This window comes from Aythya marila (assembly GCF_965140915.1).
Source record: "Aythya marila genome assembly, chromosome: 24".
Lineage (NCBI taxonomy): Eukaryota > Metazoa > Chordata > Aves > Anseriformes > Anatidae > Aythya > Aythya marila.
In genome coordinates, this window is record NC_139065.1 from 5,140,325 (window position 1) to 5,164,049 (window position 23,725).

General features: G+C 50.0%; 1 protein-coding gene across 5 annotated transcripts in view; it reads right to left on the bottom strand.

Annotated features, from left to right (window-relative positions):
* ANKS1A (ankyrin repeat and sterile alpha motif domain containing 1A) overlaps positions 1-23,725 on the bottom strand; it is a gene marked incomplete at its 5' end in the record, with an annotated part of 106,543 nt that overhangs the window by 35,159 nt on the left and 47,659 nt on the right. For all 5 annotated transcript variants that reach the window (XR_014319004.1, XM_082778290.1, XM_082778289.1 and 2 more), the window contains 2 exons: positions 3,526-3,592; positions 20,853-21,430. Coding sequence is in view for 4 of the 5 variants with exons in the window: in XM_082778290.1 (XP_082634416.1) it covers positions 3,526-3,592; positions 20,853-21,430 (645 nt within the window). The remainder of the gene's footprint in view (positions 1-3,525; positions 3,593-20,852; positions 21,431-23,725) is intronic.

Here is a 23,725-nt window from a genome sequence, read left to right on the forward strand (position 1 = left end):
TTCCTCCAATAGCATTTCCAAGACATTTAGATTTCTGAATCCCTTGAGCAGTACATGATATTTAGTCACCTTCAGTCCCCAGACAGCAGGGTTCACCAGCATCCATTTAATCAAGCTCTGTACCCCGCGTCTCCCTACAAACAGCCTCGTTTCCAAAGGCTCAATTAAAGCCAAGCAATTAGCTCCTCCTTTGAAGGCCAGGACTCAGCTCCATCCAGAGACAACGCACCCGCAGCTCTGCCTGCAGCAGCAGAACGGGCAGGTTTGTTAACAAACTGCTGGTTTCCGGACTGAAGCTGCATCTCGGGAAGAGAAGAATTTCAATAAGCCTCCCGAGCAGCTCAGTAATGCAGAAGCGTGGAGACAGGCGGCTGGGGAAGAGGCAGGCTGGTTCCCTGGTCTGTGCAGGGGATGCAGACACTTCTAGTGACACGTGCACTGACATCAAAGCCTCCTTCCTCTCTTAGCTTCACCTCCCCTTCACGTGCACTTTCCTCAAAAGAAGGAATAAAAAAAATAGTACAGAAAAAGGTTTGGGATGCTTTCTGTGAAAGGTGGTAAAACTGCAAAGGGATCTTGTTTGATCCTGCGAACAGAGCCAAGACGTGCAATTAGGTCACTGTAGGAGCAGCAGCAGAAGGTACCTTAACAGACTGGGATCTGACTGCTGCTCTGGGCTGGATCCTGAACACAGACTCAGCACAGGCGGCTTTATTCCCCGTACCCCAGCCTCTTCTACTTAAAACACTTTCATTTTCATAAATGTTGTAACCCAGGATCATCTCCCGCCGCTCTGATGCTGCATTGCGGAGACAAGAGTTATAACAGTTGCAAGCATGGCTGGAGGACATTGCTCTGTTGTTTGAGGAAAATCAATGCACTAAATGACACCAGGATTCCTCCTTCACCTTGTCTTATGGAAATTTGAAGAAGCAGAGACAAAATGCACAGCTAAATCATCGCAATACAATTAATAAAACTACTTACTTCAAGGTCATGGAAGCACAGGGGTAAAATATACAGGGAAAAAATGTGATGAGTTTTATCTGATGTGAAACCATGATAGAGCGTCTATCTAGAGTTTTACTGGTGAAAAATTTATAAATGTTAAAAATATTCTGGAAGCCACCATTTATGGGTTGCAGAAAAACAGGGGCTTTGCTAGAGAAATCTCTGCAACACTCCTGCTGTTCTGTCCTGTTTGGGAGAGGCAGGGTGGCAGGGACCGCTCTTTGCACCTCATCCTGCAGCAGCCAAACTAAAACCTGGCACTCCACAAGCTCCAGCTGAAACAACGTGCACAAGAACACACAAATTTGAAGAATAAAAAAAGGCTTGTCTCAATGATAGGGCTGCAGAGACAAAATAGGGGTAGGGGGAGTCTGGCCAGAGCTGGAAACTGACCCCAAAGCCCAGGTTAATGCCAATTAAAGGCTGGTTTTGCTTCCCTCTGTGCTGACTTAAGACCATAAGACATTCAGGAGACTGCAATCAGGCTATTTTTTCATCTCCTAATCCAACACACAAAATTGTGCCACGGAACTGTACAGATGACAGGCCTCATAAGGGCTAATTTTAGTCCTTCCCTGGAGCAGATCTCCCAGGCTGGAGCACCAGCGTCCTCTCCCTGGCCCTCCACGGGAGGCAGGGCGAGCACTGGGGGGCCTGAGCAGGACCCCACACCCCACACAGGCTTTCTGCTCCAGCACTCTGGTCCCCCAGAAACATTCCCTAAGCAGGTGATGCTGCTGAAAAGCCAGGAGACCCGCACCTCATGGCCAAACACCACGTCACACTGCTGACAGAGCAGGGCTATGGATTTAAAAGCCACCTGGAGGAGAAGAAAACCACTCAAGAGGCACTAAAAGCTTGAGACCAAAGCATGAAGTGAGACAACCCAAAGGCAAGGGACGCCTCCTCGCCCTGCCCAGAGCACAGCAACGTCACCTCCAAGCCTGTATGTCCCCACCAGCCACTGTCTTAGCCAGGGAAAACAGCCCCGAGCGGGCTGGCAGAGCAGCTTTACCTCCAACCATGCCCAGGAGCAACCACAACCTGTACCAGTGAGTTCCCCTGGATATAGTGGGTGTTGGAAGATGAAACGCTCCTTTCCTTTTCATTTGGCCTGAACAGGATAGGAACATCCTGAAGAAAGGAAAGACAACCCCTCCACCTGGGAGGTGGTTTGGGACACTAAGGACAACCCACACCGCAGATCCGAGACACTGAAATACCCTAAATGCTGCTGTAGATCTTGTATCAGAGCGACTACGCATTTTTCAAATCTAAATACAAAATCCCCATCCCTGCCTCCCAGGACTGAAAGGATTTAATGAACAAAATACGGGAGTGTGGAGAGCTATGAGGAGGTTCTGCTCGTATCCGAAGGGACAGATCCACACTTATGTAACCAAAAGAGGCAGAGAAAAGAGCATCTTGCTGCTGCATTATGCATTTGAAACAAAAGCGAGATTGTTGTGGGGATTGTGAGACCAGCCAGAAGACAAACACGCAGCAGCTCTGTTTCAGACTGACTGCTTACAGAACGTTTTGTTGTTACCCACCAGAGAAGAACAGAAAACTTGAGACAAACAGATTTTAAAAGGCAGGAGAGGAGTGGAAGCAATTGGTCCGACTTTCTTAGGGGCTATGTTGAGAACAACAGCAATTGTAGGAGCTCAGAGATCAGCAGAGCTTCCTATCCCTAGGACACTGGCTGGAGTCCTTACACCACCTTTCAGCTAAGCTACAAAATAATTTTTTCCCACGTGCAGGAAAACCTGACCTTCGTCTTCCTCCTGCACACCCAGCAAACACCAGTGGTGAAGCGTGAAGTATCGGAGCACCCTGGTTATTGGGCTGTGAGAGGGGAGCAATGAGCCAGCCACTGGAGCTGATTTTACTCCTGCGGGAGAGCATGAGACGTGTCCTGCACCACTCACACCAGCCAGCACCTCTCACCTCAAGGGAAGGGCTGTGAGCAGTCACTGCAGGTGTTGGAAGCCACTGATGAAAGCTCCACGATTCTCAGCAATAACCTTGGTTTAGAGTTATTCAAAGATGCAAAAACACCACCTCAAAATGCATTGTACCCTAAGCAGTAATACCAAGCCCCAGATTTTAAACAGCCACTTCCAACGAGAAACGGGACCCCCTGCACACACACATGCAGACACTGGGGAGAATTAACGGGGAGCAGGCAAGCAGGGCCCCCTTCCCCATCAGGCAGGGGGTGCCAGCCGTAATGCTCCTCACCCAGCCCAAAAGCCAGCCAGGTAGGAAGGACAGCCATGGTATAAAAAATTAATCCACCCAGGGGAGCATCCAATTCAGCTTGCTGGTAGCGGTGTTGAATGTTATACTGGGAAAGAGAGATCTGCTCCTCTGTGCCAGACCCTTCCTTTCCCTTCTGGGTGCTAAAGGAAGAGCCAACCCCTGGGGGGGCTAAGTGCAGCGACACACAGACACACACAGACAGACACACACACACAGACAGACAGACACACACGAGCTGGGTTACGCTACCTGAGATCCTCTGCTGCTCCTGGGAGAAGTCAATGCCTTCGCCGATGGAGCTCATGATTTTCTCAATCTGCAAATAAAACAAGCACGTGCTGCATTACTGACAGAGCTGCAGGAAAAGGTAAAGGGAGCCCCAGGATTTCACTGCCATGGGACAGATCCAGGGAAGGACGTTAAGGTACCTCTGACCCAGAAAGGGTGCCCTTAACACCTTGCCTGGAAAAGTCTCCTTATGGGTGGATGACTCAGGAGGGATGGAGAGAGGCTGGGACCCTGCTGAGCCTTCCCTCTAACAGCCTGAAAATAATCAGCTCCACGAAACCCATCCCTCAGAGCACAACCTTAGGGAGAAGGAAGGGATCCCCAAATTGCTCAGCACCCTGCAGGAACATGCAGCCCCTCCTTCACCAGCAGCCAAGCCGGAGAGACGCAGGTCGCTACCGCCCTCACAGCATGCAGGGTGAGCCTGGCTTCACCTCAGTCTCCGTTTTCTTGTTTGGTTTTAAAAGCACTGCATTCCCCAAACCTCTGCGTGTGCATTGCTGAGAGCAGAGGCGCTCAGAAAGAGCTTGAAAATAAATTAAGGATGCAAAAGCACCGTGGGGGCAAACGCCTCAACTGCCCAGGAGAGGGAGCTAAAGACAGTCCCATGCCCCGATCTGAGCAGTTCACAGTCACTCAAGGCAGATGTCACGCAATTACGAAATGGTACAAACTTTATTTCCTGAGATGCTGCCTTTTCAAGTCCACTGTGGAGCTGGATATAAATGATCGCTTTTGCAACAACAAAAAACCTTAAATTTGTAACTTTTACAAAGCTACACGAGTAGTCCTTAAGTAACAAGAGAAACTTGGAAGAACAACTGAGCAGAGTTTGTAAACTGAGATTTTGTAATGTAGTGCTGCAGAGGGAAAACGGATGGTGACAATTACTAGATTAACTCTGTTAAGATGGAAGAGCTGATAAATTACAGCTCAGTAAGTCAATTTAGGGTTTTCAATAGTTTAAGGCATCCTACAATTAAAGTCCACTATTTTCCAGCCAGCAATGAGACCCTCAAGAGGCTCAGCTCTGCTTGCTTACCCCAGTCTTCAATCTATAACCAAACAGGAGGGGGAAAAAAAAAAAAAAGAGCCTCTAGTGGGATTCCCAAATAAAAACCTGCCAAGAAAACGTTCCTGCGAGACTCTTGAGAGTGGCTGCTGCTGAATGCAAAGCCGATGCACAGAATGGCAACAGAGGGGGGGAAAAAAACAGCAAATGAACTCTTACACAGCTTTTTCTCCCTCCCTGGTCTTTTAAGGACAGGCTGGGGGAGGAAGTCCAAGTTTTCCTGGACCTCGTCCCCCAGCCTGTACAAGCCTGGGACCTGGGCGTGCTGCTTCGCTTGGTGCAGCTGCACAAACTCCCCAAAGCACCCGTGAGCAGAGCTCCTGGAAATGCTGCAAGGAGCTGGGGGCCTGACTTCCAGTCAAAATCAATCGGAGCTCGAGGCTGAACTCCATTAAGGTTAGGGATTTTTCTGGTGAAAGAAAAAGCAGCCAGCTTTCAGACTCCTGCCAAGTCAGGTCTCCAGTCGAGTCCTTCTCATTTGCGGGCAGCGGAGGCAGTTGGCTGTAACGTTTGGTTTCACCGGGGAGAAGGCATTCACGCCGTCCATGCAAGAGTCATTGAAGGACACGGTACCCTGCCCCTGGAAAAGCACGAGGGCAAACACTTCTGCTGGGCTTAAAATACAGTTAACGCCAGTTTACTGCGAGCTTTGAAGACCAGCCTGAAAAAAATAAATCAGAATTCGAACACGTAGGGAAGTGAGGCACGCTCGAGAATGATGAAAGCAGGGTTTTGAAGTCGGTGGATGTGCAGCTCCTGCTGCCAGCCCAGGGCAGAAGTGGGTTTTGCTCTTCTGCCCCCAAACACAGCCAGAACTTGAACGTGACTTTTGCTAAAACCGCCCGAGCAGTGCCGGGCTCTCTCCCCATCAGGGGGCTGGTCCTGGACAAAGGGTAGGAGCCGTCACACCCTGGCAGAAGGGTTAACGGAGCCACCAACAGGGCAGCAGGATGAGCCATCGGATCCTTTATTTCATAGGAGGGTAAAAATGACAACAGAGATTAGATGTGAGAGCCGGGAACATGAAGGCTTTTACTTACACGAGCCGAGTCATTCAGAGCTTTTATCAAAAATTGCAAGCTGTTTGTACAAGAAATGGGATTTTAAGCTCGAGTTTAAAAGGATGCACTAAAAAGAATGAGGCCAAGGCAAAAATACCCCGATCTCAAGTGGACAAAAGCAGCTCCTAAATGACAAGCATAAAATCAAACACGGGCAGGGTGGCTCATTTTGCAACTGCTCACATCACTAGCCCTTTCTGCAGATAAAAATTACATGGCTAGTCATCGTGTCATCTGATCTCGCTATTTAGACTCCATGTGGCTGAATAAGGAAGCCCCAGAAATACAGCTTTGAGAACTGCAAGGAAAAAAAAAAAAAAACACTTGTTTTTCAGCTAACCTAAGGCTCTTGCGTAAATCAGCAACTCTGCAGTATCGACAACAGAAGTGTGGGGTCAGCTAAACTGGAACTGGTTAGGAAGGGGAAAAAAAATGAAATAATTTCAAGTCTGCCCTGCGATGTGGAGTTTTTCTCCTACCACAATTAAGCCTTTTAACTCTTTTCATCCTTTGGAGGCATTTGTGGCAGTCACCTTCACTCCACCAGCCCCGCTCCTCTCCACAAGCTCAGCTTTAAAGAACTTTTCCATTTCTCTTTGCAATGCAGCCTGAACAAAGCACGAGGGCTGCAGCAGCTTCTGCTCAACAGACAGCAGCAGCTAACCGAAAATCATTAGCTGCCTCGTGCAAAGGTTATGGACTGAAACCCAGAGGTAACCCAAGCCTCTCAAGGCAAGTTTGTTGCCAGCCACCATTTCAGCAAGAACCACCTGTTTTCATTGCTTTTGCCCCAGCAAAGCAGCAAATGCTCCCCAGCAAAGCCTTCAAGGCTCGTGGTGCCCTGATGTGCCACCAGTCCATAAGGGACGGGCAATACTGGAGGAAAATATGGGGGTGGTGCAAAACAAACCTCATCTCCAAATAAGACCAAGGGTTTTCATAACGATGCCTTTATTTGTTCTTTATAGGCAAGCACCGAGCCTGGGCTGCAGCAGGACTTCTGGGATGCTGCCACAACCCCGAAGGCTCACTGCCGAATTTGGGTCTTAAGGTTAATCCAGTTCAAGCTCCAGGAGTTTGAGGACATTAAGCTGGGCAGATCTACGTCAATTAACTTCATTACGAGATACGTACTCCAAGCTGGAGCCGCTCTTGTGCCCACTGTCTGGGATCTTTATCGGAAAGGCGTTCACTCTGGTGGCTCTGGAAGCCCTGGAGGTTCTTTGGTCTGGGGATCATTTGGAGCAAGCAGCGCCCGGGTCCAGCCAAGCTTCTCCTACTGATCATCAAAAGGGAAGAAATAGGTGGGGAGGGAAGGAGGAGAGGAGGGAGAAGCGCGTTTGTTCAGGCAGCCCCAGCCCCTCGAGCCGTCTCCCAGCACCAGAGGCAAAGCGCTTTGCAGGTCTCTTACGCTGTGCTGCCGCCGAGCCCTGGAGACGTGCAGGGACTGCTGCTGGTGCTGCTGGGGGAGGCAAAGAGCACAAGAGCACGTTTGGGGCGGATTCATGACTGTTCGCAGCCCCTCGTCGGTCAGAGCTATCAGTGGCTGCTGTTTGGCACGAGGCAGCTCAGCTCCCTCCATCAGCTGCTCGTTCCAAGAAATCTTTTATTTCCCAGGATGTACAGCAGGACAGCCAACATTCCTCCCTCCGCCACCATGCTCCATCCTTGGATTCTCTCCTGCACCCTTACCAGTTGCAGTTCTCCTCCTCCACAGCACAGGAAGGACAATAGGAAGTTTTAACCTGATTTTAGGGACGGTCAGCCCCACCACGTGCTTGTTGCACGGAGCGAGCGGCTGCAGCATCCCGGCCCCAGGGAGGGCAGCGCAGGCCAGGAGGACTCTCCCCACCTTCCCACTTCCTCCCAACACAGCCAGGAGCTGCCCAAGGACAATTCTCTCCCATGCACACAGGGAACAGGTGCCCAAATGCCGCAGACAAGAGGACAACACGAATCCAGAGGGAGCCCTGCTCCGAGCGGGCAGCCAGGATGAATTCCCCTGCAGCGGGGCAGGTCGCCATGGTCTGACACCCTGACAAATTTGCTTCCTTCCTTGTTTGCTTGCAGGTCGTTTCCATAGCTGGATTCAAAGCACAGATTACTTCTGGGTGCCAGCCCAAGCTCACTTGGTTGGGTCGCACCGCCCTGCGCTAGGAGAAGGCCGCGCTGCTTTCTGGGCTCGGTCCCCAGCACTGACAGCTCCACGCTCAAAATGCAGCAGTGATGACTTGCAGGTGCTTCTGAGGCACTCAAAAACACCCATGAGCTTTTCCTCAAAAGCAGGGGATTGCCTTGTGCTGCGTAAAACAATGAAACAATCACCCGAAGGATTACCTTTCATGCTCATCCTTTGCTACACACGGGCTCCAGCCGGCAGCAGCCAGAACCACGCCACAATTAGCACACAGGGAAGTCCCACTTCCCCACTGCCCTCCACAAAAAACAACTCTCCCGGGTCACCTGCCAGCCCAAACAGCACCTTGAGGCTGATCGGTTTGTCCTAGGTGGTAAGAGGTTGCAAAGAGATGAGAAGAGGGGAGGGACACAAACCCAAAGTCGACTTGTAAAGCATCCCCGACCTCCACAACCAGTCCTCAGCCGCACTCCATGGCACTAAAACGGGGATGGAAGAGAAGATACCTTGAAAATAGCATATACCACCGTTTTTTTAGGCTGTTCTTTCCCAGTGGTTAATTATTAAAACACAAAAATACCGTGTTTAAATATAGCACTGCAGCCCAGACGTAGCTTGAGCCTGAACACTCAGTTCGGATTTGTTTTGGCTTAACCTGCTTTTTTCCACTGAAGCACCACACATCCCTCTCTGAACAGGTTGGACAGTTTTTCTTCCTCAATTCTTAAACATCCACAGAAATAAAACAACTACATCCTTTTGCATCCTAAATTCATATAATCTTATCTGTTATTCCAAGAGAGGTGCAGCTGGATCCATGCTAGAAAGGTATTTTGGCCCCTGAGCAGAAACCCTTCAACAAAAGGAAGCAAAAGTATTGCAAAGCTGAAATCCTTTGGGAGAAAGGCTGCAAAAAATGAGTCCTCCAGCAAGCCCCAAATAAAGGGATGCAGAGGAAGGAGTTGCAGAGTGGTTACCAGCACCAAAGCTCACCAGTTTATTTTTGCATTTGCCTAAGTTTTGCTGAAAAATAAAAATACCCCAAAAAAAAAGGAGCTGGGTGCGGCCCAGAGTCATCCTGGGGCTGGGGAAGTGGTGAGCTCCTCAGGCAGGCAGGCAGCCACGACAACATAGCAACTGGCAATTTACTCCCAAACAGAACTTTATCTTCAAACAAACCATCCCGAGCAGCCGAGTTCTGATTAATGGAGGAAAAAGGCATTTGTTTGTAGGGCCCAAGAAGAGCCAAGCTGGTTGCTGGTTTCTTCTCCCAGCAAGACAGGACATTTTGACACAAGTCCTGCAAAGCAACTCTCCATCCCACAGCTCTGGGGGCAGACGTGGGATGGCTTTTGATGTGAGCAGGACCCCAAAACGCCAGCCCCAAATATCGCCTCCCTTCTGAACGCACCCTGCAGGGGCTGTCGGGCAGCCCTGGAGGGGGTCAGGCTCCTGCAGGAGGGCAGCCCCATCCTATATGATGCTGGCAGTGCCGAAGGCCTGGCACGGAGAGCTTTTGGGGCTCCTTCTCCCAGGATAGGCAGCGTGAGGGCTGGCACACGTGGTCCCTGGAGGCACGGCTCCGCAGCCAGCCCCAACAGGCTTCATCTCCGCTCCCCTGCCCTTGATGGACGCGAAGCCGTGGGGTCCATGCTAATCTCTCCGTATTTTCCTTCACAGAGCCAGCGCTGAAGTTTGGAGCCAGCGAGTCCATTGAGAGAGACAGAGGACGATTAACGAGTCCCGGGGTCTTTTATCACCGAAAGAAAAGCCAGCTTCACAGCACGAGCTGTCTGCATCCACTGATTTGCATGCAGGGGAAGGAAGCTTCATTCAGAAAGCACAAAACCGAGCAGCGCTCTGTTAGGATGGCACTCACCCCGGTTTGGGGGCATCTTTATGCTAGTGCAGCTTTCTGGAAGGGGCTAGGGAAAAACCAAACCTCCAGCAGAAAAGCCCTGGGATTTCCCACCCCTCTGAATGCAGGAGCTCTGTGCTCGTCCCTGCACAGAGCATCGCTGATTCCCAAGGACACGTCAAGGTTGTCTTGGGAGAAGAAAAAAATAATACATGTGGGCATGGCAGCATCTGGATAAGCAGACAGTGCCGAGAGCCCAGCTCTGCTGCCCCACAGGAGCACAGCCCCCCACTCCTTCCATCCCCTCGGAGGGGGTCAAAGCCTCCAGGTGCTGTGCACAGCGACCCACGCTGCTGCTCCGCGGGTGGAAAACCCCAAACCTCCATCCCAAACAAAGCTCCACGCGGGGCTCCGAGCCCCACAGCCAGCCATGTTTGGAGTCTGTAGGCTTCCTGAGGTCAGCATCAGGAAGGCCAAGCCGAAGGGGAGGTTTGAGGACGTTAGCTGGAAGCGTGCCTAAGACAAAACAGGCGATGCCAGCCAAGCTCTCCACGCAGCGCTCGCTTCCCAACGCCTTCCTCACACTCCTTTGCAGGGAGCGTGTTTCAGGAGCCAAATATCACCGTTAAAATCCAGTTATGCCTCAGTACACAAAGGAGAGCCCTTCTGATGCTTTCACCCTGAAAAAAACACAGCGTTTAGAGTTAACTCGGGGGCACTGGAGAAGAACTGCAATGAAGTGTTTTCCCCTGAAATCGCTGTAACAACCTCAGGCTTGTTAAATCAGGTTTAAATCGGGTACGGAGGGAACGAGATGGAACAGACTGCCTTCCCCTGCTGCTGCTGCAGGATCCCCGGTGCCGCCCGAACAGGGAACGTGTTACACCAAACAGAACATGATTTATAGCTGGAGGTATGTCTTTACACGCACACCTATATAAAACACACGTAAAATTACTTTGTCTCCCTTGAAGCGCTTTCAGCAGCTCACCCAAAGCTGACAGCAGCACCCCCACCTGGGGGAAACGGGGGCACTGCCAGCTGTGCCATCACAGAAATGCCCAGTGCATCAGGGTTTGTCCTCAAAAACTCTGCCTGGTGCTCCCTGGCCTCCCCTTCCCTTACGGGATATGATTCCTGGTACCACACACGCCGTTGCCCCACTCTTTCTGAGCTCTGCACATGAAAAGGGAAAACCCTGTATGGGGTCAAGACCTTCTGCTTCCTCTGGGGCTCCTTCCCAAGTTGGCAGCTTAAAGCCAGCAGCCCCGAAGCCTGGTCACGAGGACGATAAGCTACAGCATGCCTGCACAAGTGGCAAAGAAATAGGAACACCGAGCAATAGAGTTATTCAGATAAAGGTCTATAATTAAATAAAAACACGCAGAAATAAATGGCCCACTATCTACCACGTGTACGGTATTAGTGCGTTATAATGACACCCTACAGCATAAGAATAATTAAGAATATATCAGGATTCCCATTATAAATCCTTATTATTAAGGGGTTCGTAACCTACTGTACAAATTCACCTAGGGCTAAAACCCAGCAGACGAGACAGCAGCACCAGCAGCGTTTTATTCTTGAAAGCTACTCAAAGTTGGGTTTAAGGGTTATCAGTATTTTAAATTTCTGCAATTTCGAGCAAGTGTCAGGGGTTAAGACTTCGTTATTTCTAAGCTTTTACACCTGAGGGATGGGGCATATTGGGTTTAAGATTATAAAATCCAGACAAGCTGCTTCTCGAGTTTAAAAACCCCTCTGAGTACAACAAACACGCCCCCAATTACCAAGTGATCAGCCTCACTACAGCCTAATGGATTTGCTGTAAAAAACAGGAGGGAAAAAAAAAAAAAGATTCATTAGGTCCATGGGCAATGCTGGGGAAGCACTGAACATCTTCACCGATGCTTCTGCTTTGTACCAATACTGTAGCAAAGCTGAAATACTGAAATAAAATGAAATTAAGATTAATCCCAAGCTGTGTGGTTGGCTGCAAGAAGGCGATCCTGCCTGCACACAAAGCCCAGCTCCCAGCCGTCTCAGCACGGCTGGCAGCATGTCAGGCACTTATGGGGTGGCTCCAGCTGAGCACGAGACCCTGCTGATGTCTCCGAGCATCCTATGGGGTTGCCAGTAAACAAGGGCACGTTGTTTTGGGGTTGCTTGGAGAAGAAAAAGAAAGCAGAGCTCTTTAACGGAGATCTCAGATTTTCTTTTTTAATTACTGACTTGTGAAATCATCTCTCAGGGGATGCAGCGGGTGATCCAGAGGGAATGGAGGAGGTCAAGACGGAGCAAATGAGTCCAGCAGCAGCTGCACAGCGGTGCTGAACACCAGCACCCAGAGCAGGAGGGACAGGCGGAATGAAAAACCAGCTCTAAGTAGCCTCAGTGAGCATCCCAAAATTAATACCCACTTCATTTACACCACAAATCCCCCAAATGGCAGCAGCATCTCTTTGCCAACGCTTTTGTCTTTTCCAGGCTTCTGGGAGCAGTGGTAATTGCTCCAGCCCGGCTCCTCCTGCTTCTCATTTCAAGAAGAGGAAACACATGGTGAAAATGTGCCCAGCCAGCCTTCCCCAGCAGTGGCATCGACATGAAGCCCACTACACGTGAGGTGCTTCTTCGCCTTCCTTAGCTGCATCTCTAAGCTCTCCCCGCTCCTGCGGCCTGCAGCTCAGTACAGCAAGGCATGGTGAGCACCCAGCACCACGCACTGAGCTCGCTGCAGCCTCCAAATGTTTTGCAGACACACAATAATTGCAGCCTGACGTGACAATAGCACAGATAACAATAGAGGGGTCAAACCCAACAGACAGAAACGCGGATCTGTGAAAAGCCGACATGCCACAGGCTCAAAATGCCACTGTGATTAGGGCACTCGCAGGCAGGCCAAAAAGATCCTGCGTGCAGACTTTGATCTGGGAGACAATATAACAGGTGCTGCTTTAACACGCAATTAGGTCCTGCCTGCTCCGCTGTTTGTCCTGCTGATGCAGAAGACAAATGATCTAAGGCATTCTCCCCAGAGAAGTCTCCGGTTAATAGAGAACTGATATCATTAACTGATATTTCAGCCCTGAGTGTAGAAGCAAGGCTGCTCAGACCCAGCTGGGATACGCTGGTGGAGCAGCGGGATGGCTGGATGGCATCCCACGCATCTCTGAAAGGGACGGGGGTGCAAGCAGGAGGAGGATCAGGGACAACACCTGCTGGCTCCTTACTGCAAAGGCAGTCCTTGGAAATTTGGATCCGGGCCACGAATCTCACTTCCAGAGCGGTGGCAGCACATAAACCACTCTTCTGATGTAGTTTACGATGCTGCGGCTTATGTTCTTATGTTCTCCACATCGGCAGCCCGTAGAGCAGCAGCCTCATGTCATCACCCGGTGCATTCTGCATGTACCAGCGGTTAGGAAGTCAGCAGAACGAATGTCAAAGGCCTGGAAAATCTAAGGCTGCTTTCATTAGCTCAAACCTGGATTCCAAAAGTGAGTCTGTTGTTGAAGGCACATTTCAAAACGCAAACTTCAGGGTTCCCGTGCTTTATCCTGCTCCAGCAGCATACGTCTTCTGCACATAGCATGAGGACTCGCTGAGTTTGGTGTTCACTGCAAGCCACGCTGCGACTGCTCGTTAGTGATAACGCACACATTTTCTAGCTCAGTAACAGTCACAGAGACTCGTTTGGACCTCGATCAGGGACTTGTTTCTTACCACTCTCCTCCTGTCTATAGACTCATAATTCAGAGATTTGTGCAAAACCAAACACGTACCAAAATAAAAGGAATTCGTAATATAAATTTGCACTTCACAACCAGTGTATCATGGATCTGCAGTTTCAGAAGCCTTAAATATACACATATATTTGTATGTTTAAATATACACAGTTAAATTAGATGTTAATATGACAAAAAAGCTGGCTAAATTAGACAATGCATCTGCTCAGAGAAGTGAAATGGCTGGATGTGAGTTATTTTGAACTCGCAATAAAAAAAGCAAAATCCCCTTAACAATATCGAAGCAACTCAAGACCCTCCACAGCTAGATTTTCATACTCACTCATCCCAAGGCACAAAGCCAAGAACAATTCGTTAGGCTCTTGGAGCAAAGGTTTTCTCCAGTGTGCAGAATGCAACACAGCGTGTTAAGCCTGCTTTGGAGGCTTCAGAAAGACTATATATTATATATATACACACGTAAACAATTTTAAAAATAAAACATCTGAAGTGCTTGAAGACGTGACGTAAAATAGAAGAGAATATAAGGAAAGGCTGAATTTAGTAAGGACACTGGCTGGACATTCCTGGTCCAGAAAGAGTCTTGAAACCACTAACGATCACCAGATCCTTACATAACCAAGATATCCGCTAGAGCATGAGTAACTTACATTAGGGAATCAAAAGCTTCTGATTCACAAATATTGGGCTAATACACAGCCAAAGCTAACAAACAGCAATAGTGGACAGAAATTGTGTTATTCTAGATGCACGCTAATTTGGACATGTTCAGCTTGTAATTGGTGGTCTATAAATAAGAGGAGAGAAGTCACTGCGTTCACTTCTGGACTGAGGGCATTTCCACAAATCCTTATGAACGCCTGGATGGAAGGCTTCTTCCACGCTCAGGGTAAGTGCTGAGCTGCAAAATCACACCAGATTTTGAAAGCTGCCCAATGAAGAGCTACCCCAGCTATCTGTCTAGTTCCAGATGAATTGATATGATCCAAAGAACTGGCAAAAAATATTATGTCTAAACCTTGCTGCTGACTCCAGGAATAAAGTATGCTTGTTTTTACATTCACCTTCCAGACCAGAAGTCCAAACACTCCTACCTACAAAGCTGGTAAGTTGTCTGAGTTTGGCTTGGCTTGCTTGGCTCAAGTCTTGGTTTACAGCTTCAGCGCCTGCAGTCAATAAAGCAAACCTGAACTGTGAGAACACAAAAGCTTTCACAACGTTAATCAGGACGAAGGAAATCTTGCCATTGGGGGCAAAGGGAAAAAGAAAGATTTAACATCGAGGGTTATGTAAGAATTCCTGACCTTAGCACAGGAAAGCAAGAGGAAACGTTGGGATCTGGAGATAATAGAAGAATCAGCCCACTAATTAAGTCAATTAAGAGCCTGAAGGACACGTTTGTTTAGAAGAGCAGAAATCAGGATAAGAATACTGACCACATTACTACTTTTCCCCTAACCAACAATTTATAAAATATTCCAAAATGGTCAAAGGGCAAACTGGAATGAGTACTTGGAAATAAAGGCCAGCTCGAGGCAAAGGACACGGGCTGCAAAGCATGCTGAGCACTCGTGGCTAGAGAACAGGCCCGGTCCCCAACCTCAAAACCAGGGCAAAATGAAGCCTTCAGATTTAAACACCAGAATTACAAGAACAAAGTACAAATGTTTAGGAAGCATCAGTAGATGGCAAGGACGAAAGGAGCCTCACAGCCTGCAAGGCAGGGCTGTCCTTGGCCCAGGCAGGACAGCTTGTGTGCTGCAGGTGGTACGAGCGTGGAGAGGCTGAACATATTGTTTTCTCAACTGCATTTCTCACCTGAAACACCGGGATTTGGGTCTACAGTACTGGGCCATCTGGGAGCCGCTGCCCAGCAGGTAAGCCGCGTGAGCTTGTCAGAACAAGAAACACTGAGCTTTTACAGGATGCAATTTCACCAGGCCCAAAAATAGCAGCTCTTCCCCTGAACAGCGAGGGAAATATTTGCATTTTTCTTTCAACACCAGCTCGCAGCTCTGAATTTCAACTTCTGAGCGCTGTTTTAAAGCAGTGGCAGGTTTTGCATCAAGAGCTTTCCTGAAAGTTTCACATTTCAATGCAAATGTTCTTAATCCTCAGCAGTAAGAGTGTAGCTGAGGCATTAATTCCACCAGGTCCTTAAATACCCGAGCAGCCTGACAAGGTTAATGGAGCTGGAGTATTTATGGCCACCCCACTAGCTGCAACCACCTCTAACTTGCTCCCCAGCTCTTTAAAACCCAGGCTGGAAGGCACTATGCGTGTGTGGTTTGCTCCTGTGACATGAAGACCCCCAAAATGGATCAGCAACTGCTGTAACACCCCTACAACATACCTACAATGCACCAACACACCCAGACCTACTGCAAACAGGAAAGAAACCTCGCTGAGCTGACAGCACAATGTGGAGCTGAGAGGCAATTGCTTGTAGGAAACGATGGCTGTCCGGCACCATAATTAGACAAAATATTCATTAATTCGTCAGCTAATTCAGTTGGGGGAAAAATGCATCAAAGCGGTGGACTGTGCATTTCCTTTTTTTAAAGGAAGCTAAAATAAAATGCATGTTTTATTCAGTTCCCAGAGTTTCTTTTGAAGCGGGTTTAATCTCTCCCTAAAAGAGCTCAAGACAGCAGCCACAGCAGCCGCCTCATTTTGGGAAGCTGAAGCTGGAGCCTTTGAGCCTGTCATTACAAATTCAACCTTGGAGCCACTTACTTGATAGCAGACAGCTGGAAGAGGAGAATTAAGGGGTGTCAGGAGCCAGGTCTGCAGCTGATTCTCAGGAGCGTGCCTCGCTCTTTGCCCCCAGACACTTCAGGGACCATTTTTCTTACCGGGCCAGGCCTCGGCGCCAGGCGTTTCAGCTCAAAGCATGGAAGCACATCAGGGCTGGTGACACCAGGTCATCCAGCTGCACCTCCCAGACCACACCTGTGTCACAAACAACCACACCAGGAGCCTCTAAAAACTCCCAAGGCCCAGCAGAGGCTGGCTCGCTATCCCCAAAGAGCAAATCCTGGGCCTTGGCACGGGTCTGGGACCCTTCACAGGAGGAAGCAGCCTTCCCAACATCAGCTTTGTAAAGCTAGAGGCCTGCCCACTAAAACCAGGTTTTCTGTTTAAAAAAAGGCCTAAAATCCTCATTTTGTAACACCCCAGACATTAACTGATGTTGACCTGTGTGACAGTTTGACATAAACCTGGGAGATTTCCACAACTTTGGCTCGTTTCTGCTTGTCCAGACAAGGGGCCTCACGCTGTGTCAAACATCGGACACTGAGGCCGCTGGGGAAGCCCCGTGCTTTTGGTTTTGGGGCAAGAATGTGCACAGAAGTGAAACAGGGATTGCCACAGTAACACATCTGAGACCTGTTACAAGAGGCCCTGCACCTACATTCACAAAGCCAAGCCCCGTGCCAACATTTTGGTGTTTTGCTGAAGCCAAGGAAGGACCGAAGCTGAGCAGGACACATCTCCCAAATATTCATAACACCGCTTTTTATCAGCCTGACAGAAGCACAGGGGATGGAAAGCGTTTGCCACAGCCCCTGCTTTTGTTTCCAGCAGACTGTGGCACGAAGCCTCCTGCAGCCCAGCCCTGGGCCCCACGTGAGATCCCTCGATCCCTTCCCGAACCGATCACCGCCAGGAAGCTGCTTCCCTCGAGGAGCTGCAGCAGCTCGGTGGGCGATCGTGATGAAGTTCAACTCCAGCCTGGTCAGGCTCCCTCCAGCACTGACAGGCTGATGTGTCAGAGGGAGAAAAGGACCCTGAAAAATTGTGTCAGAAGCTGGGGCAGAGGGAGGAAAATCATTTAAAAGCTAAACCCATCCAAAAGTGATCATATGGAACGGGCTCAGGACAAAGCAAAGATGTCTTATATCCTCTAGCCTTCCATAAGCAGCTGACTGGTCATATTCAAGGGCTACAGGTTGCCTTCTATCCAGAGACCTGAGCCAGCTGACAGTCACTAGGGAGCTCAGTTCAGCCCCTCCTGGGATCAATCCCTACAACATTTGCCCATCTCCACCTGCTTGCACATGGTCCTGGGCAGATGCACAGAGCTGGAGCTGCTTTGTGGAGGGGGAAGGCAGCACAGACACGAGTTAATGCACCCCGGGAAGCGGGCTGGCAGCAGGGCCGAGTGCCGAGAGCCCCCTCCTCCTGCGGGAACACAAACACAGTTGATTCCCCTATGCAAAATTCATTGCGAGCCGCAACGGCTGCGTGCTCATCTCACAGCTGCAAAATATTTATGAGCTGATTATGAAAAACAAATTGATCATTTTAGCCCTCAGCCAAGTTTGGGAGGACTCAAATATTTATGCGGACCAGCGGCGCTGCCTCCTCACGCCTTCCTTTCACCTTGCTTCCGGAGCAGAGGACGGAGCACTTCGGGTCCTCGCCCCCAGCTCCCTGGGCAATGCATTGCTGCGTGCTTCAGTCATTTCCCTGGCTTGCTCGCAGAGTTCACATCTGCCAGCAGCTGGGGACACGGCGGGTTCGTGCTCCACGGGACGGGAAGGCGCTGAGCAGGCTCCTCCGCAGCGCAGAGCTCTGCTGTCAGCATGAGCCGCGGTTCAGGCCAGGCGCTAGGAGCAGGGGAGCTGCTCATCCCTGCATCTGGGAGCGGGGCTGAGCCTTGCCAAGTGAATCATTCCTTCCCCATCCCACCCTTTTGGTGGAGCCGGCGCCACCTTCCACTTCCAACAAAGGGCATTCGCGGCGCTCTGCTGGGGAGGGATGTGACCCCTCTCGTCCAAGCAGCAGATTTTCCTGCTGCCTCTGGCCGGCCAGGCTAGCTGAGCAGTCACCCATGGCCCAGAGCAACACTAGCTTGGCCTCTGCCACAGATCCCATCTGTCTGTGGGCATGAACTGGTCCCTCCCCACGCTCCCAGCGCCCCGAACAGACACTCCTTCTGCTGGCAAGGCCAGTGGGAGAAATCTCTCGCTTGTTTGCTACAGCCGCATGTCGCAGAGCTGCATGTGGATCACTTTCTTCCTCAGCTGCCTGCATAAAGACCATTAAAATTAACAGAATAATGCGTATAAATCTGCCATTGTTTCTCCTTGACACAGAGGAAGAGCCAAAGCATCGCTAACAGGGGTGGCTCAACAAGGTTTTGTATTAGCCTGGTAAATTTGGAGGCTGCAAGTCGCATTTAATTCAGCCCAGCTGCATTATCCCATTCAGAGGACTAATTAAGCCTCTAACAACAGCACTACATTTATGTTTCAGTCTCATTGTTGCCATTATGACCAGCCGGATCAGCCCCTCTCTGCACATACAAATCACTGCAAAAAAAAAAAAACCAAATGTTCCCTGCAGGTGCATCTTCACCACTTCTTACCAGGCGTCACAGAAGCCTGCCTCACAGTATTTCAGAGCGAGAACTGCCTGGCCATACGAACCCAGCAGTAGCTCCCTTTCATGCTGCTTCCACAGAAAAATGCTCTACCCCATGAAGGTGCCCCTCCTGCCGACAGTTTCGAAGAGTGCAACCATTGCATGTGCTCCAGGAGTCAGAGTGAGACCCTAAATATCTCGGTACAGAGCCCTGAGATGTTAAAGAGCAAACCAAGCTAAAGGCTTGAATCCCCAGCTGGTGGCTTGACCCTCTTCTTGGGAGAATGGTTAGGTTCACACAGGAACCTGAACACCCTGCAGCAGCTGCTGCTATCTCACAGATGGGAAACTGAGGCAGGGAGGATAAACACTCGTCCAGAATCATTCAAAGGGGTCAGTGACAGCCAGGAGACACCAGGGCAAACCAGTGCTCTAGCTGTAGGGCACTGCTACACGATGACAACAATCGCACAAGGTGTTTAAATTCATCATGTCAGAAGCTGGGAAAGCATGCCAAACCATCAGGTTTTGCTAATACCGATCTTTTTCTACACTCGACCTGCTCCATTGTGGGCAGATGTGAATTTTTCGCATTCTTTCTATGATTTCCTCACCTAAACATGGTGTGAAGGGGAAGCTGATTTCCCTCCGGTGGCTTGTTAGGCTGGCGCAGGGTGGAAGCGATGCTTTTTGTTTACAGCCAGGGAAGGAGCTCTGCAGGTTGCTTTCTCCCAGCAGCGGAAGCACAGGCACACGAAGGCCTGACCTCTGCTACTGGTGAAGCTGTGCAGCCCTGCAGAGCCCAAGGCTCCTTTCCCTTTCAGCGTTTGACTGTAAACAGCTCACTTAGGCATGAAGAGCACAGGAAACCTATCTGGGCCTTTCAAACACACTTTCTGCTGTGTAATCTTTCACTAACAGCTGCTGTACGACCAGTCCAGGTACTAACCAGCAACGCCTCTGCAACCGGAGCACCTCCAGAAGAAAACCAATATTTGGCAACCCTGAAACACGCGGGGAGTGGGAAGGAGCAGGCACATGAACTGAAAGATGGGCTCGCACTGAGGAGGGATTCCCTCTTGGCTTTCAGCATCTTTCAATACCTTCAGCAGAGGTGATTTTATCTCTGAGGAGGGATAAGAGAGGCAGCTGAGCCTCAGTTGGTGAGCGGACAGGCAAGCAGGGGGCACAACCATCCCACGAGGCAGCAGTTCCCGACTGCCACGAGTTTACACGGCCGGCACACCCAACCCCTCACCCCCAGCACACGCCAGGGTTTTTTATTTCCTTTCAGTGTACAAAGAGTGGTTCATCTGAGCTTATCTCTTCTGCAGCGCCGCTGCTCTACCAGCGGAGAATCATCTCCAAAGAATGTTTCAGTAATGCTGCGGTGCTGGGTTTCCGAGGGACACTTAATCTCGCCCGAGTGGCTCACTAGGGCCAACTTTCTGAGCATGAAATATTTAACTATCCACGAGCCTCCTGTAGTACAATAAAGTGACTAACAAGCCTCTGAAATAAATATGGGAAGAGGGAAGCGGGAGCTATTAAATACACAGAGCAGCTTAATTATTCTCTTCTTTCTATCTCCGTGAACCCAGGACACTGCTTGCCCCCCAGCAGCTGGGACCCAAAAAAAAAGCCTCTGCTCTGAATGCTGGGAGCCTACAGGGGAAGGATTGGAAAGAGGTCTGTGTGAAGACATGGGGACCACTTATCAGCTCTCCCTCATTTTTGTGGAGGTAAAACTTGGCTGGCTTGCTTATGAGAAACCAAGCCCTGCATTGAAGTAACTTAAAACAATAAGCTTTGAGAAGCCCCCCACTTTTTGAGAAGCCCCCCACTTCCTGCAGTTTTGCTTCTCCCCCACTCCAGTTAAGCCTCTTTCAAACGCAACTCAGCAGTTGCCTGTGGAGGAGATGTGAGAGCTAGCAGAAGCAATGAAAACCACCCAGGACCCCCTCCAAAGGCCAACACAGGGGAGAACCTCGTGCTCTGCAAACCCATCCCTGGCACAGGAGCTCCTCAGCAAGCTCAGCCTTACCTCATCCCACTCCGAAGCGAAGGACGGGGACTTCTCCAGCCTCTTCTTCCCGGTGCTGCAGTTCGAGAGCGATTCGCTCCGGCTCCCCATGGCATCGTCCTCCGTCGGAGAGCAGGTCAGAAGATCCGAGTCCGATTTGGACAAGCTTCGGCTGAGTTTGAGCTCGGCTTTGGGCTTGCTCCCCGGGTGGGCTCTGCCCACAGCGCCACCTCTGTCCCCCTCGTCCTCGGCACCGCCGGGGTGCTGGAGCACGTGGGGCGTGACTACAGTTTCAGGATCCGCCCGGTTGGCGTGCGTGTGCTGGACGGTTGCATAGACTGCTTTCTGGTTTTGGTCTGGAGAGCTGGTCCGTACTGATCCAGAGGCAGGTAAGGCAGCATCCTCCAGCTGCATAGCAGGTGGGTGGCTTGTAGCTTCCGTGCCTCCTTTCTCCGCGGAGGAAACGAGCCTGAAAGGATCCTCGCTTATTTCACAGATCGGGGAAGAACCGTGGAGCAACCCTGAAAACTGCTCTGGAACCTGGATGTCCTGGCCGTCTGCAGAGTCTTGGCTGCGGCTGCCACTGCTCCTCCTGTGGTCTTCAAGGGGATGAAAACAGAAGGGAAAAAAAAAAAGTTAAAAACCATAGAAGAAGCAGCAAAATTCCAGCTCTCCCCCTGCCCTCCCTCGGTGAGGGAGGGAGAGATAAAGAGAGAACAGTTCCGTATTGTTCCGCGTGCTCAACTTGTACCCAAAGTCATGGCATTTACGAAATTCCAAACACTGGCCTGATTTATGCAATCTGGCAGCTCTCCTTGTTGTTTTATTCCTGTTAACACTAACTATCAGTCCTTGCTATATAAGGCTAAGAGAAGTGCTAACTATATCCTGCAGAGAGCAAGTGAGGTAGGAGAAGCAGAGACGGAGGCTCCTGGAACATCTGATGCATTTCCATAAAGGCCGAAGTGTTATTTAGAGCAGCGCTCCCTGCTTTTGGCACGAGCTGCAGGGTGGGAAAAACTTCTGGACTGCAATCAACCTGCGAGTTCCAAAATCCGCTCCCCAAAGAAAAAACATTGCTTTCCTCCCTAGTGGTTTCCGAGTTTAACCTCTCCTCCTTACTCAGGGGAGAGAAATAAACAGTTTACGCAATAAAAATCTCGATCAAAAAGGCTCTCTCCTGCAAGCCAACCGCTGAGCACAGGCAGGGCTGATCTGTTAAGGCAGCGAGCTGTGGGCACTGCTGGCTGTCCCCGAAAGAAATGTGACACTTCTCGGATACTCCTGCACTAACATCTTCGATATCAGGTACCGTGGTCCTGGATAAATCATGAATAATTGAGCAATCCCAATTGCCAAGCATGTGCAGCAACAGATGAGTACTCACCTTAGTTATGTTACACACACACATTGCAACTGCAAAAGCAAACCTTTGGAAAGCTGAGAAATGCAACTTCTGCTTCCCTCCATTCCCTATGTACCTGCGTGTAGCTGTCTGGAAATTTTAACTCTTCTATTTACTGCCTAAAAGCATTCTTCAGTTTGAAGACACATAAAACTATGCTGTAAAGGAGCAATAAAACAAAGCACCTCAACAACACGGCTCTGAAATAGAAAGATGGTATTTAGACATGAAGAGGAAATTCCTCGGTTGGTATGTGAGACAGCAGCTCTCGGGAGCCAAGGCAAAGGAATCCTCATCTCACTAAGAGGCAAATCAAGGAACGAACATTGCATATCTTTAACAAGCAGCCGCTATTAGCGGCAACAGGGCAATCAACTCCTTCCCCCCTGAGTAGCTTTTCCAGCACTGGGCTTGACCAGGTCGTTTCCAAACACTGACATCTGTTTTTGTGGTACGTCCTCACACCAGGAATGAGGCAGGAAAGCACCCTGAATGAGCCGTTTATCTCCGCACGCCACTTCAGATCCTGGGGTCTCACACGCCCTGGGTTTGACGAGCACAAGGTTAGTCCCTCGCAGGCATTTGTTTACTCCACAGAAATGCAAAAAGCAGCTTGCTGGGTTGGCAGCTGAGTCAGGAACAGCAAAAGCCCGAACGGAGGTTAACAGCCAGGGCAGCGTGCCGGCAGACCTCACTTCTCACTGGTGTCAAGTGATGCTGGGGCTTATTTCATCCCGGATCCTATGAGTTTAGGATTCCAGGACAATGAAGTAGTTGTTGATCATCTTGCACGGGCACATACACCACAAGTGCTGTAGCTGAGGCTGCCAAAGGGAGGGCAGAAGGTGTCACCCCAAAGTCCCACCTGCACCATTTCCAAGTGAGGCTGGGGAGCACCAGCAGCACCCGATCAGAGGATTTCAAGACCAGGCTTGCAAAAAGATCTGAAGCTGTGATGCTGGAGAGAAACCTTAGAAGAGATCAGACATGCTGCGTTCATAGGAGAGACTGGTATAAGGAAAACCACAGATCCTGTAAGAGGGACACGGTGTTGACTGGACAGTCACATTAACCTGGCAGGGAGGAAATTACTTTTTACTAATTCAAAAGCTTTTCTTCTCCTCTTTCCTCCCTTGGAGATCATTCCTTCCATGTCCCAGCTTAACCTTTACTGACATTTCTGCTGAAGGCAGAGAGGCGGCTGGTAGAAGTTCATGCCACGTGCTGGAACGCTTGGGCCAGAACAAAGTGCTCCAGATCCAGCTCCAGAGGCTCACAAAAGGGCTCCTGTTGCACAGAAATCACAGCCACCCATTCATCCTCGAGCCGATGAAGAAAGACTCTGAAATACAAGAGAGCTGCCAGGGAAGGAAGGGATGAAGCGAGGGCAACACCACTTGCACAGAAGATGAGGAATGTCTTGAAGGAGGCGTTTCAGAGCATGTAACACAGGCCTGCTCTGAAAGCTGCAGACAGAAGAACAGATGTT